The 16,075-nt window shown below is 38.3% G+C and overlaps 2 protein-coding genes across 2 annotated transcripts; one reads left to right on the forward strand and one right to left on the reverse strand.

The window, feature by feature from the left end:
• The first annotated feature begins 5,358 nt into the window (after window positions 1-5,358).
• Window positions 5,359-11,347, forward strand: LOC145476861 (uncharacterized). Its single transcript, XM_081455452.1, has 6 exons — window positions 5,359-5,809; window positions 5,931-6,500; window positions 7,920-8,071; window positions 8,787-9,157; window positions 9,909-9,974; window positions 10,210-11,347. Exons 1-6 carry the CDS (start codon window positions 5,731-5,733, stop codon window positions 11,345-11,347), a joined length of 2,376 nt encoding a protein of 791 aa, XP_081311578.1. The 5' UTR covers window positions 5,359-5,730.
• A 1,100-nt stretch (window positions 11,348-12,447) lies between these two features.
• Window positions 12,448-14,569, reverse strand: LOC145476862 (ATP-dependent DNA helicase RecQ-like). The gene is made up of 2 exons (XM_081455453.1): window positions 13,959-14,569; window positions 12,448-13,612 (listed from the first exon to the last, which is right to left on the reverse strand). Exons 1-2 carry the CDS (start codon window positions 14,450-14,452, stop codon window positions 12,448-12,450), a joined length of 1,659 nt encoding a protein of 552 aa, XP_081311579.1. The 5' UTR covers window positions 14,453-14,569.
• Window positions 14,570-16,075: the final 1,506 nt, after the last annotated feature.

Consider the following 16,075-nt stretch of genomic DNA (forward strand, 5'->3'; position numbering starts at 1 on the left):
TCCCATACCATACCTATACGGGTATGAATACGTTTTTCTAATATGTTTATTTAATTTACAAATAAGTTGTGATTATATATGAATGAGTATCGTTGCTATTAAAGTTGTCATTATATCAACTGTACCATCAGTATATTTTTATCTGTTTTATCATACTACCGTCTCATCAAAATCTTTTGAACACAACCAGAAGGACTTCTAATAATAGCCCACTTTCAAAAAAAGTGTAAACCTGGAGTGAGTATGGGTGAGGGATCAATTATGGGATCGTTTGGCGGCGCTCGCACATTTGTTTTCCACCTCGTGCTCCTCCAAACGATCCCACAACTGAGCGTACGCCTTCTCTCGCCCAGGCTTCCATTATTTTCGAAAGTGGGCTATGTAATTGCGCGATCCGTTGCAAAGAATTTCGGAAATGATGTTTGCAAATGCTCGACCATCAGAAGGGCTATTTTCTTGAGAAATCTTCAGAAGTTACCAGTTAAGCTTTGACCGGAACTATGCAGAACCTTAGCAATGTTCACAAAAAATCACCGAGACTTCAAGTGATGCCCGGTAACCGTAAGGGAACTTTTAACACTACGTTATTACATTTGAGGTTAACTTGTATTACATTTACGGTTGGTCAGCTTATTACATTTAGCGTTAAATTGTATTACATTTACGGTGGGGTAAGTTATTGCATTTAGGGTTGATTTTTATTACATTTGCGGTTAATATTACATTTAGAGTTAATTTTTATTACATTTACGGTTGGTATTACATTTAGCGTTGTTATTACATTTAGCGGTGATACAGTCGTAAGCGATTGAGTGGCTTCAGATGTCGATGTGTTTGTCAGTTGGTCACAATGTGACGACATACTTAAGGACCGTAACAGAGAAGTGTTTACACTGCCAAAAGGTGGTTCAGTTTCTTTCTATCTATCAAAATAACTTTTCCTAATTCACTTATATTACATGAACAGAACCTTATTTCAGACTTTTTAGACGTTTTATTATAAACTTTGATTTCTTCTTATCAGTATTATGCATTTATTATATGGCCGTGTCTCACAAGGACTGGGGGCTACCAAATTCACGAATTTGATTGGCTGAAATCGATATTGACCGCGGTATAGACGTTCCCATCTAGACCGACATCTAGACCTGTTACATTTTGCGGTGCAAAAGTTGCAAACTAAAATACAAAAATATTTGACTATTTTGTTTTTTTAAGTGGAAGTGCCGAAAAGCCTGATGAGAATAAACAACGGTAAAAAATTAAGCAAACTTTGGCAGATTTTAGTTCAGTTCATCGCCTTTCGCAAGCAAAATACCAGTCAAATTAAACGAATTACGTTTTTCTTATTAACCGAGCTTAGTCGGTCTGATCTGTATCGGAGAATCTTGACCTTGGTCGTTTGTACAGACTTCACTGTGTTCCAGGTCTGTATTCTCGACCTTGGTCGAGATTCTCCTATACAGACCTCCTGCTCGGTTAATAAATGAAGGGCTAAATTTCAACTAAAGAAAACTAGCTACAAATTTAACGCACCCCATGAGTCGAACGCGGGGCGTCGTAAGCGGAGGTGAGCTCACGAACCAGTAGTAAGGGGCATTACCTTAGGGCGCACTTCATATTCAAGATGTCGGTCTTGTCGCCCTGAGACGAATTCAAGATGGCGGCTTTGTCACCCTAAGATGAATTGAATAGTCAAGATGGTGGCTTAGTCGCGTCATAGTCAAGATGGAAGAGGGCGGACGCATGTTAGGATGGGGGAAAGGAAAACAAAATGTAACGTCATAAAGTGACACAGGGATGTGTAAGGAGATGGATTAAAAAACAAGCCGGAAAAGAACAGGCAAACCAGGTTTGGTTTAAAATCATGTAATACGACAGGCTTGTTGCGCCATAAGACAGAACCGGTTGGATTTGGTTGCAGAATAAGTTTTGTATGTAGAGCAATAATAGATCTACAATAATGTTATATTTATCTGTGTCTCTTGTTTAGTCTACATGGTTGTATGCTCTTAATTTTATACAATGTTACCCCAGACAAAATCAGTCTTTTCTGCACACCGTTTATTGTAACTCAATTAATTAATGTCATTGCAAGGGTCATTCCGAAAGTTTCTTCAGGTGTCGTTGATATCTTTGATGCCGTGGCTTGAGCCGCTCAACTCAGAGTGAGCTCATAAGTTTGTATAGCACGCCTGAAGGGGGGTACTCCCAAAAAATTTGGGTAGGGGTGTGCGCCCATATGAGCAAAATCTGCGATTTTCACTACCCTATTTAGGACCTGGCCAAAATCTCGATACCCTATTAATGACCTTTGTAGCTGGCACAGTTGCCCTAAACATAAGTTATGAAGGGCTTTTGTTGACGGTCTTATTCATAATGATGAAAATGTAGCTTCTTCTAAGAAACATCCCCAATTCAAGACTAGGGTGCTAAAACCATACCAGTAGTATGGGTGCACTCTATACTACTCATACCCTAGTTAAGACCAAAGCGGCCAAAATCGATATATTATTCAGGACCAAAGCGGCTGAAAAACAAATACCCTTTGGGGCCGCACATACCTATATAGCCCGTGTAAGGGAGTACCCCTCCAGGAGAGAACGGTTGCGATATGTCTAACGAGTTATGTACATACTGAAACAAACAATATCAAGGGTGCTTTATTTATTTGCTTTATTTTACTGTCAACCACAACACATTTGGTAGAAATGCTTCACACTTAAAAAAAATCCCGCTGCCTAATTAGCTCGCTGTTACATGCTAAATATCAGTGATTTAGCCCTCTTTTTTTACCATTTTGCCATGGAGTGTCCTCTTTTGTCGTCCGTCTCCTCGTTTGAGAATTCTTCTAGCCTGTTCCAAGCTCTCGTTAGCTGGAAACGAGCGAAAAAAGGAGGGCGAGCGAGCGAAAAAATGAGGGAGGACTAATAGTGCTTGGGCAGAATAAGAAAAAAAAAAAGGAAATTCTACTCGTCACACTATCAGATTGCGCGACGAATTAACCTCGGAATTTAATGGACTGGGCACAAGTTTGCATCTATACTCGTCATTTGAAAATATACCCGGGAAAGTATGAAGTTTTACGTTTATTCCGAGGGTCCTCCGGACTTCTTCACCATGGTTTTAAATGACACAGAAATAAAAACGAAACGTTGAAGGTGATACTTGAGAAATGTATGCCTGCCTTTAACGCGAAATACTCTCCTTTTGCCGAACTGTCCTTCGACAACTTTACTCTTGGACAAGCGAAAAAACACATTGTACCTTGACGACATATTGAACAAAACATCATTTCGGTCGTAAAAGATTGCATTGATGTTTTCGTAGAGTGATTGTAGTCAGAATGTACACTTAAGGGCAAACACTGGAAAACGTCTCTATACTGAAAAATCAGAAGCGTTGATTCCCATAATCTGATTCAGTTCATATTGTCTCCTATTCCTCACTTACAGTTTAGTCACAGTTAAAAAAGAGGACACTGTTGGCTTCTGTAGAACATCACTCTCATTAAAGCAAGTATTGTTGTTTTTTTTTTTTTTTTCTAAAGAGAGTAGCCTCAGAATTTTTCTTGATCTCTGCTTGGTGAAAACTAGTCTGAGTGCGGCACAGGTTCGTCACAACTGCGCATGTTCGGTGTTCGTGTTCTGTAACATTCTCGACCCCAGAGCTCTTCTCTTTTGCGCATGACGGACGGCGAGAAGAGCTCTGGGGAACTGGGCCAGAAAGTCTGTTCTGATTGGTTTATGAGTGAAACAATAAAAACGTTTCTGATTGGTCAATTTATTACGCGCTACCTGTAGTGAATTTACGGGAAAACTTACAGTGCGTGCAGGGAACAGTGAAAGAAATGGACGGAACACCGAAAAAACTGTGCAATCGGAAGGTTAAAATTTGCCGTTGCTGCAATTCTCATTTGTCCAACGTATATGATAGCATAGATTTGTTTGGAAAAACGGCTCAAAGGGAAAATGTGATCGAGAAACTAAAAGAAGTGGGAAAGATCCAGGTGCAAGAGAGCGATGAAGATTTCCTAACAACAAAAATCTGCAGGAAATGTTTCCGAAAGGTCACAGGACTTGCGAAAGCTATCGATGACTTCCGAAACATTTGCTCGCAATCCAAAGAAATCCAGATAGCGGATTTAGATAACGCTCGGCTTAAACGTGGCAGAAAGCCTTCAACACCAACACAAGAACCGCATGGAAAACGAAGGCCTACAGTTCCCACTGAGTTTACGACACGGCACTTTGACACCACCACCTTTACTCCGGCCGATCAAGCGGCTGATGAAGAGTGTAGCTCTGAGTTGAGAGTTCAGATTTCTTCACTTTTCTCCGGCGAGCAAGTTCCTACAAACTGTCGCGATATCCTTCCCTTACCTGTGGTAAGCGCGAGAAGCGCCTCGAGTCCAGACAACGAATTAAACAAACAACAGGCCTCGGAGATATTAACCGATGCTGGTCTTCGAAACTCACAGGTTCGTTTTATTATATTATTTTTAAGATTTAAAATAAATTAAACGGAGCTCGTGAAAAAAGTTCCAGGAAAGAAGAACTTGTGCGATTTTCGAAAAAATTGTTACGCCGGTATTTCCATCCGAGTCTGGATAAACTACCCCTGTTGATATTATACGTAAGTTAAATTAAGAAAAGAAACATAATGGACAAAATTGTTTTCATTTAATGACCTTCCAGCTCATCAAGTCATGCAAAGACGCCATACCAAAAGCAACAGTTACAAAGGTATTGAGTACTGTGCAGTGGGGAATTCCAGAGGACATTGCCAAAGAAGTTCTCAGTGTTGATAGCATCAAGGGGGCCATCAAGTTACAGCTACTTAAAGAAATCAATGACCAGTGCCAATCACTGTGTGTAAGGACTCGTGGTGAACCGTCGGTCCTTAAAGACACATCAGTGGAAGCTTTGGAAAGTGTTGAGTGGTGCAATGTTATGAAAGAAATGAAGAACAGGGCACCAGATATACTAGACTTCATTGCAACAGTGGCTGCTCCCAGACTAAAGAAAAATGTGGATGCTCAAGTCCCTCCAGTGTGCATGGTTTATGCAATGATGATGAACCAGAGGTGGCAAGAGCTTAGCTTGGTCCAAAAAATTGCTACAATTATTCTTGGAGTTGGGCACAGCAGCAAAAAGGTAAATTTAGCCATGGGCGGATCCAAAATATTCAAACAGAAGGGGCCAAAGGAATTGTGGCAGAGTGCAAGCCAACCCCCCCCCCCCCCCCCCAAACAGAATGAAAAAATCCCCTCTAAAGATGGTTGGATTTTTTTTTAAAAATACAAGAAAAAAAGGGGTGGACAAAGGTGATGTTTATCAATATATTTGATCACTTAGTGGTAAACTGTATTGTGCTGTACTTTTTTCCAAGAAGTACATTACCTCTCATCAAAATGTAATTATAACCATTCCCTAGCCACAAGTAAAACCCAATGAAACTACATAGAAGTGTCTGCTTGGGGGTGTCCACCTTTTGGTCAGAGAAGTTTAAAATGAAGAGTGTCTAAGACAGAGATACCTTAGCTTCTGTTAGGGATGAAGTTTTATAAGAAAACTGTGTCAAGACTTACTGGTACTCACAGACTTTTTCATTTAGCAATCATCTCAAAAGTTATTAACAAGTTTTTTATAGGTGCTGATGTATAGCTTTTAATTAAGTTGTTGTTTCACATTTATCTGTTTTTTTTTTTTATTTCTTGCAATATGTACCATGCAGACCTTTGAAAGAATGAGGAGTCTTGGTATCTGCCAGTCAAGGGCAAATTACTTGAAAACTATGGATGCCATTGGTAAGCATTCATTTACAACAGTTTTTCTTAAATCATAAATTATTTTAAAGGGCATAAAATATATGTATTATTGTTATTTTCCTTCTTGAAAATTAAGGACTTTTTCTTCCTTTCTTTGCAGGCGATGGGCTTGTACAAAAGGTTCGTGACGTAATGAAGGAAAACAGTTCTATGGAATTAAGAGCTACATTTGACAATTTTGATTTCAAAATTTTAGCAAATGTCATCCTGAAAAATCATAGGAACTCTGATTTTCACTGGATAACGCATTATTTAACATTTGATCGGATCTCAAGTGCTGGGCTTGATGATACAAAGCCACTGGTGAATGACATTAGCACTTTCAGCAATTCCAATTACTTGCTTTGTAAGGATGAGCTTCAGCTTTTCAGAAAAGAGTTCATTGTCCTTGTTAGCAGAATACTGGTAGAATTCTTTCCATGTCTCAGTTCCTTGGAATCTTTTATCCCTAAGCATATTAAGCATCGCTTCTCTGCAGAAATGGCAAAGAAATCTATTGTCATCAACCTACCAATTGTTCCATACAATCAGTCAAAGCATTCCGATGTTGTGCAGTATCTTGAAGTGCTGCAGGAGCTACTCACTGAGGTGTATGCCCCTGATGAGGGAAGTATCGCAGAAGTTGTTTCACAGTTTGAAAAACTGGAAAGAACAGAAACACTTCTAAAAGGTGTGTGAAAAGAATATCACAATAAGTTTTATTTATTTTTTTGACAATCAATTACTAACCTGTAGTGTATCAGGGGTGAGTACAGGATTTTAGAGAAGGGGTTTTGAGAAGGGGACTACCAAAGGCACCCCCCTGTAGGGGGCCCGGGGGCATCCTCCCTCAATTTTTTTTTTAAATTGAGAATTTCCAGCAATCTGAGACCAAGTCAGCATGTTATAAATGTCTTTTTTCTTTTAATTTAGGAGGTTCAACCAAAACCCCCTAGATCTGCCCTAGGTGTGTACCTTAAAATTTTCTGTTTTAACTATAGTTATAACAACAAGAAAAAAAGAGCAATTTTTATTAAATGAGGTATTAAATTCTGTCACATGGAATTCTTTCTGAGACAATGCTTGCTTCTTCATTTTCCCGTCTTAATGAATTTGCAAAAAATATTTACACACAACAATTAAGGTGGCCAAACAGTTTTCATGCGTGCTTTTGCTGATGCCATTCAGCACACGCACAAGGATTGCTAAAAACAAGCATGCCGTCAATAGAACGATCATTTTATTTACTATCTGCGTTATTTTTCTCTATAATTGAACCCAGAGTGTTGATGGCTTTAGTCTTTTATTACAAAGATATGTTAGGAAAGGTAACGCTGCAAAGAACCCAGCAATTCTCAGCTTTTTCTTTGTTACTGAAAGAACCCAGTTAAATGCAGCGCATGCATAGTAGGTCAAAAAATTGCGATTGAATGAAAATTGCACTCTCGGAAATACGCCTTTTACTCGAAAACCACTCATTAGAATTTCACAAAATTTGGCACAAATATACTTAAGGAAATAAGTAACTGGAGTATTGAAAATGATTGAACTTTAACAAAGGAAATTCTAGATATTCCAGTGAACCTTCAACAACAGATAATTAAGGATCTCTCTGTTAAACTATTAGCAAAATGGTGTTAACTTGTGAGAATTGCTACAAGCTTGTTGCATGCAAATTGTAAAGAAAATCTAATGATTAGATTTTCTATAAATAAACAAAACTGATTTTAAAGGCCTGTTTATATTTATTCATGTTGCCATGGCAATGGCACTTACGTCAGCTTAACCATCAAAAAACCAAAGTTTGTGATGTTAACTTGCCTGCTGCTATTTTTGGCGAGCGAAGGATTAAGGGTTTTAGAGAAAAAGGTGAATGAACACGGATATCAAAAACTGTGTTCAGCCACCTTAAATTAATGTGTTTCTGTCAATAATCAGTTGGGTAAATTTATGACAGAAATTAATGTATATAATAAAATATGAAATATTTTAACATAGAAATTATTTGCTTTGAATATATGTATTGAATGTATAAACAGTGAAATAGATTTACTTCAATACATGAATTTTGTTTTCAAAAAGTAATTTTCTGGTGTTCTACAACTGGTAGGAAAGCATATCCCACTGTTTGGTGACCTTCTTGGTCGGGAACGAGTGACTGGAGCGAAGAAAACTAGAGCAGGCTGCGACTATTCATGTGAAAAGTTTGAATGTGTTATAGAAGCTGCAGCTGTCTGGCATGCTAAGCAGTCATTCCTTGGGGTAAGACTGAAATACCTCTGTGGGTGGAGGTGGTGGAACTGAATTTAAAATAAACAAAAATCCCATTGATGCTATTTCCTTCTGATATCCTAACTCCCTAACCCCTCCTGAAGATATAGGTTGTTTGACCCTTGTGCAAGCAGTGCATAAGATTTTTATAAAGTAAAAGGGACTAAATTGTGCTTTGTAACATTATTTACATGTATACATGCACAGCTGCTTACAATATGTTTTCCCAACTTGATGTACTGGTTTTTAGATGGTCAAGAAAAAAAAAATTACTATTTAATGAATATAAAAAATAACAATTCTATATGCATTTAATGCAAAGCCTAGCGTAGCCTACATCTGGACTCGAGATTTCTGTCCTGCTACCAGCTCAGAGGACTTTCAGTTCTCAGGCTATAATCACTTATTGCAACTGTCAAATGTACTGTAATAGGAGGTGAAACTAATGATAATAATGATGATGATTTAACATCATAAATGATCGACTTTAATATTTTCAATGATATTATAAAACTACGCAGGTACATGTATGAGATTGAAATGTCAGTATGACTTTTGAATTTCAATCATGTTACATTACCAGATCACAGTCCTAAGTCCTCCATGTTACTGACCAGTTTTAGTAGTAGTCTAGCTATCATACAATCAATTGGTGTGAGATTGATGCATTAAGTCACTTCTTTCTTTTAATTAATTCTCTCTTTAGTACATCTGGGAGCAGCTGTACAATACACAGTCTGCACGAGATGTAGGTTCCCTCTACAACTTGAGGCAACGTTTTGGCTTAGTAAATGTTTCCACCAAAGTTAAGAGCAACTTTGAGAGTGCCAATTCCCTTATGTTATCAGCAACAAAAGCCTACTTGTGTAGTGCTTTCATGGAATATGCTGGTCTAGAACGATTGGATGGTGCTCCAAAGAAAATTACTTCCTCAGACCCGAAGGACTTGGAAAGGATCATTGGTTGTTTTGTGGATGAGTACGTGATGCTTGAATTTGATGTTGAAAAAGCTCTGAGACAGCAGAAAGAGCAAGCACTGCAGCATCCACAGGCTGAAGCTGCTGCTACAGAACCCAGGTTTCAGCAATCACCCATCTACTCAGCAGGTACAGAATTGAATACTTATGAAATTTATTATTGAGCCGTGTTTTTATCTGCATTATTTTGTTAATTATTAGCTGAGGTTAACATTCTTGGTCATCAGTTAAAGAAATAAGAGGCAGTTGTTACATAGGTTTGAAGTAGGCAGCTTTATTGTTGGAGTAGGCAGCTGATTTTGCCATCTCGCTTAAAGAATCAGGTGATTAGCAAGTAGAGTAGCTGGGGGAGATCATGAAGTAGATAGTGATTTTTGCTGGTAGCTGGGTACTTCTGACAAGCCTAAGAAGGAACAATAATTTTCTGTTGGCTCGGATCTGAAAGAGACAGCCATTAGCTACTAATTACTTAAGGGGCTTGTCAGGAACAGACAAGGGAGATGGGTAGAGAAAGGGACAGCTACATGCATATGTAAGGGTAAGTTAAATAAATTAAACACCCGCAAAACACTTTGAAATTATACAATATAATCACTTAAACCATGTCAAAACTTTTTGGGGACATTAAAATAGTTTTTACCCAGTCTGTTACTGGTAATAATTAATCAGGGATATCACCGAGTGAAAGACAATTTTTTTTAATAGCTCTCATAATTTTGAAAATGAGTTAATAAATGTGCAAAACAATATGCATATAATAATACATGATAAAACATATTTAAAACCTCACTAATTAAATCAACTACACATAGGCATTTTTTTTGGCTCATTGTTGTTTATGTTTCAAAAAGATCAAGAGCAAAGGGAAGTAAACACAGATTCATTGAACAGAGCAAAGAGACCATCCATCCAACCAGGTGCATATTACATATATTACATTTTATATGAAGTTAAATTTATGTACACTAAAAACAAATGGTTTTGGCTCTTTTTTGTTACAGGTCATTGGCTTTTTAATTCACGATATTATTTAAAGATTTCATGGTACAACTGCTACATGTATTTCACTCTTCAGATAAAACTAATGGTAATACAGATGACTTAATTGCTGAGAAGTTTTAAAAATTTGTAATATTTAATATATACATGTAGTACTAAGATACACTTTTTGAGCAAGAATAAAATGCATCTTGCATTCACTGTTATGCATTTTGCAGGTCACATTGTTGCTCTTCTCCAACAAGTACCTAACCAGGGACCTATAGTACTAGGAGTGGGGAAAGTAATAACTCCTCCACCCACCATTGTGACCAACACTGAGACTGCATTGGTGTATGTAGCTCATGTTGAGGCTGTAAGTCCTGAAAGAAACACACACAACCTGCATGTTGGACAGTACGTGATTTGGCAGAAAAACCTCTTAGCATTATGTGGTCAGAACAAAGCAAGTCAAGAAGACAACAAACAACAACCTCAGTCTGAACCATTTACTGAGCCAGAACCTACAATATCAAACATACCACCACAGGATCCACAGAAGGATGACAGGGTACTCAACTATGGCTTGCAAGTGATACAACTTGGCACATTACTGATGCAACTGCATGATACAGAAAAGGAGGGGGATGGTGAACGTAATCTAAGAAATGCAAAACTATTAATGCTTTATTTCAGATCTAGACCAAGAGGAATGAAGTATGCATTTGAAATGATGCGGTTTATAACATGTGTTAAGGCCCTTTACACTCAGAAAGTAGCCCATAGGATTATACATGGACAGTTTGTTAACTGGAGAGGTGGTGAAGGGAAGAATGTTGCCAATGACCTTAAACAAGAGCACTTTGTTAAAGGCCACAAGACTGTTCTGAAGGATCTTGTAGCTAACAAGACACTCGCAGCAGTAGAGAGGGCTACAAAAGCTTCTTGTGGTTTGAAAGGTGTTTCAGATAATTTTGATAGACAGTGTCAAATTGCTCCTGACTACACCCTTCACACATCTCTGAGTAAGCAAGATGACGAGAGGGAAATGATTGAACTTATACATAGCCGAAGACCATTTGTGTTTACTTCAGGTCGTAAACACAACTCTTTCCCCACCATCCCAAAAAGTCCCCTCGACCAGTTGGACATTGTAAAACTGGATGCTTGGTTAACTAGACATAAAAGGAAACTGGCAGCCTGTAGATTTGCTGGAGCTGACAGTGATGGGGATAGCAGCAGTGATATTGAGGATGGGAGTGACAACGACTTTGATGAAGAGTCGGATGTGGATGAGATCAGTCCTGATTAGTCACACAAAAAGTGTAAAGTTAGAAATCATAAGCACATTACCTAAAAAGGACAAAGTTTATTGTCAGTCCAACATAACTTCAGCCATCTTACATTGTTATAAGAATTTTACAAATTATGTAAGTTTACACACTTGCATACACATAGTATCTTAAATGTGCTCAGTTTTCCACGATAATTCAGTAAGTACATGTACCATTGATATTTTGAGAACAACAGGTAATCCACATAAATGTACTTATAACCTCCAAGGAAGCCATTTCCATCCACTCACATTTATCCTAACATTCTTTAGGGTAAACCATGAATAACAATGCATATTTTAGAAAATAGCCCAAAGAAAATACGTGTCCTAAATGGTTAAAAATCATATTTCTGTAACTCAATAGGAAAACAAAAAAGTTGTCCTAGTCACATTGTTTATTATTTTCTTTGGGCTCTTTTCTAAATAAGATAAAAACATTTTCTTGGTGTTTCTATTGGGGTATACATTAGAAAAACTTGTGAAAGTTTGGGAGGATGTGAAAAAGCCGTGGAAACACTCGCCTGTCAGCTTGTGGTCACACAACATTTCTAGTTCTCCCAAACTTCCTTTTGTGTTTTTGAGGTTGAGATTTCTATCATGTGATAATTGACGAGGGTGCAGCCAGAGTCAACTATCACGCATAGAAACTGAGAGCGAATAATCTAATTGTTTTAGTATAAATCTACTAGTCGTTCTAAACTCTATCTAAATCCTCTTCACAGACACTTAGAAAATGCCAAGCAGCAGCAGTCATTTTGTTAACAAGGGCACACTGCTACGCTACTCACTATCTATCACAGAATAGACAGTGAGTAGCGTAGCCAATCAGAGAATGGCATTCATGATAGAACACTAGTAGATTCATACTAAAACTTGATAGAAAAACAGACCATGTTTTCTCTGTCTTAAATATTAATGAATTACACATGAAGTTTAGTGTAAAGGTTTGACAAGAATATTGTGATGCCACCCAAGTAAACTAGAGCACCTCCCATCTCCGAGTTGACATTTGCATAGTTTATAACCAGCCACTTCACTATGACTTATTAAAACATAAGAATGGAACATAACTCCATCTAGGTCTGTAGCTCACCTAGGACACTTTGTAGGATGTCAAAAATAGCTTTAGCATTGTCTTCACTGAAAACAGGTAAATAGGATAAAATACTCCCAATGGAATCTAAGTTCTCAAAGTTTTGCACTGCTTTATCAACTAACTCTAAGCTGAAACCAGTTGACAAGCTCACACTGCCAACACAAGACCTGGAAGTACCCAGGGTATCTCGAAAATTAAGAAGCCTCTGACGAAAAAGGTCTCTCTGTTCTTTGGAAACAGTGATGGAACCAGTAGGTGCTGTACTCTGCAGATCAACTTCAGTGACAAATTTTGGTTTCTTAGCTTCACTTACACAAAGTTCACAGGAGCATATGTTTCTGTGGTAGTCACAGCAATCATGACCACCATCAGTTCTGTCTGGGGCTTGATACCCAAAATATTGGAGAATAATTTCGCGTTTGCAGTCAGATGTTGATTTCACAAACTTAATCATAATATCTTGTAGGCCACGTTTCGCTTTACTAATGTCATATGCATTGTAGTAAATTGTAGCTTTGGCTGGTAGACCATCCCTTCCAGCACGGCCAGCTTCCTGGAAGTACTCCTCCATGGTGTAAGGTACACCGAGATGAATTACCCTTCTAATGTTAGGGCAGTCTATGCCAATACTAAATGCAATGGTCACAAAAAAAACTCTGTGCTTACATTTATTGTTAGTAAGTTCTTCCATAATGCGCTCTTGTTCATGTTTTGGGTATTGTGCATGATATTGTGTAAATAGCCTGTTCTTGGCCACTTTGTCTGCATGGAGTGGCTCATACTGATTGTCACCTAGCTCAGAGCTGAAATAAAGAAAGCTTTCAGCACAGCCCTCCAGGTCCCCATAAAATATTGTTAACGGCATGGCAGATCTTTTAGCTTTTAACTCCTGAGCATAAGGTGTTAGAATTGTTATTCTTTCTTCTTTAGCAGCTGGTCGGGGTTTTGACTCAAAGAAAATATTTTCTCTGTCTGGATTAACCTCAACAACAAAAGGAAGCTGAAGACCAATGGAGCTAACAATCTTTTCTTTCTTGCTTTTGGTAGCTGTGGCAGTTAGAGCCACGATGGGCACATCAGGGAAAATACTGCAGATGGTATCAAGCTTCCCAAATGCTGGGCGAAACTCTTTCCTGAGTTGCACAAAAAATATAATAGATGGGTTTTAAGAAAAGGGGTCACATCCACTTTATACTATGCTTTGTTTTCTTTGATTGAATTGAAATGATTAACATTATTCTCTTGGTTTAAAAGTTTGCAACCTTCCATATATTTGAGTTAACGCCAAACTGTGCATGTACACACATTAACCTGCCACTAAACGGTTTTGAAATTTGTAGCAGAAATTTGACAAGTAATTAAGTTAGATGTAAGGTAGAACAAATTGAAGTTCAGTTGAAATTAAAGTATGCTTTAATACGTTTTAGTTAATTTATAACAGAAGTTGTATCTGTGTAAACCAAACGAAATCACTAAAAGAAAAGCACTCACCAGTCGTCCACTAAATGCGCCTCATCTACTACAATGCAACGCACATTCCTCTGAAAGTTGGTTGTTTTCAGCATCGTTTTTGTGTTGTTCACGAGCAGAAGTTCTGGGTGTGAAAATATCAGTTGTAGTTTGCCGTCTGTTACTAAGGACATTGCTAAATGGTTGGTACTTTTCGTTCCGTCGAGAATAATGGCTCCCAAGTGATCCAATTTTCCTATCTGATCTCTCATCAGGGCATTTAGTGGCGATACGACAATGGTGATGGCTTTTGTCTGTGTAGGTGGACCTTTAGCATCAACAAAGTCAAAAACATCACTTAACAGATGGAAAACGAGGGACTTTCCGAAACCCGTCGGCAAAACACCTAAAACGTCTTTTTTAGAACAAACTACGGCTTCGATAATTGCCTTTTGCTCAGCTTTTAAGCGAAAGTTTTCGTCTTTTCCAGCTTTCTTTAAGGCAGACACAACAGCTGCGTCCAAGTAAGGCGCCATTTTGGTTTTTCAATGAGCATGCGCTGTGACGCCAGCATAGCCAGATTTTGGCTACGCTTGCGTAGAGTTCCCCAGAGCCTTCGCGCGCGATCAAGAAAGCGAAGGGTCTGGGGTCGAGAATGGTTCTGTAATAGTTTGACATCCCGTCTGTGTTCACTCTTTACTGTGCGGGAATTTCAAACACTTCATTCATTGGCACGTTGTATCGAAAACTATCGACAATGAGCAAAAACTACAGTTCGAAAATCGCGATTAGGTGAAAAGAAAAGGAAGGCAAGGAAAAAGATTTAAGTGGGTCAAATCAGAATTGATCTTACAGGCTTATTGTCTCATATCTAAACAGGCGTGGGAACTTCACTCGGGCGTAAACATTACAATGTAAATGACAAACAGTATTTATACGCTTTATTGCGCGGACGAATCTCTAACGTATTGTATCGCTGTGAATTTTTCAGGAGCTTTCGGACTTTTGAAACTCTCTCTACATAGACATCACAAACAAACTGTGTCAACGGAAATCAAACAACGTTTTTCATTTACCACGTTCTGACCACATAATAACTCAACAAATCCTCGGTCTTTTCATGGCCTTTTAAAAAATCACTAAGCACTGCAATTTTTAGTGGCACTTGCACAACGATTCATTCCAGCAAACAGAAGAAGGTGTATGTCATGTATTTTGAATGTAAACTTTTCCAATCTAATTATAAATGAACACGATAAATGTTCTCAATGTCTATAATCGATGTTCTTAACTTAGCTTGGTATCTCTTTTACTAAAATTTCTTTTGTCTTCATGACAATAGCGTGCTCCTTCAGGAAGCTTTTCAAGTTCAGGGCAAACATAAATAAATCGGACGTGGCGTGAGAATCCTGATCAAATCACGCGGCGGTAAAAGTTGGAACTGTCAATGAACTGCTGAAAAACAACATTAGTTATAGAAGGGAGGCTTCTTGAAACTTTTGGTAAGTAGGCTAAGGACATTGTCGTTTATTGAAAGTTTGATCGTTATAACGTAGTCTGGATCAAACGTGAAGGAATATTGCCAGCCACTTACCTTTATCTGTTTATTAGCATGCAGTAGCGTAAATGACAGATTTAACTTACAAATTAGAGTGGAAAAACATTTGCAAATAGTTAGGTAACGACTGCTAAAACGAAGTCTTCCTTTGACGGCATCGGAGTTTTTTTTTTTTTTTTTGTGGAGAGCAGGTGAAGGCGGAGTGCAATGCCAACACGTGCAAACCGAGGAGAGGGACGCCCACGTCGCCAAAAGTCGCCCGGGAATTGAACCCAGCCTCTCCCCAGGCAAGATTACACACTTAGACTAAACAAAGACAAATACACAGACAAAACAATAGGAGGGATAGGAGAGACACCCAGCCCAGAGGTGAATCTCGACATGAATTACACATTTGACTAATATATACATGCTTTCTGTGTCATATAAGAACATTAATACTCAAAAATTAATCAGCTTCGGCGAAGACGAGAAGTATGCACACATTGTAAATACTGACCGTCATCGCGGAAAGCTTATCAAAGTTGCTAGTGAAAACTGCATATCTTTTCCACCTTAAGCTCACTAAGAGCGTTGATTTTTTTAGGACGCATTTGTGATT

The sequence above is a fragment of the Orbicella franksi genome, unplaced genomic scaffold (assembly GCF_964199315.1).
Source record: "Orbicella franksi unplaced genomic scaffold, jaOrbFran1.1 SCAFFOLD_51, whole genome shotgun sequence".
NCBI lineage: Eukaryota > Metazoa > Cnidaria > Anthozoa > Scleractinia > Merulinidae > Orbicella > Orbicella franksi.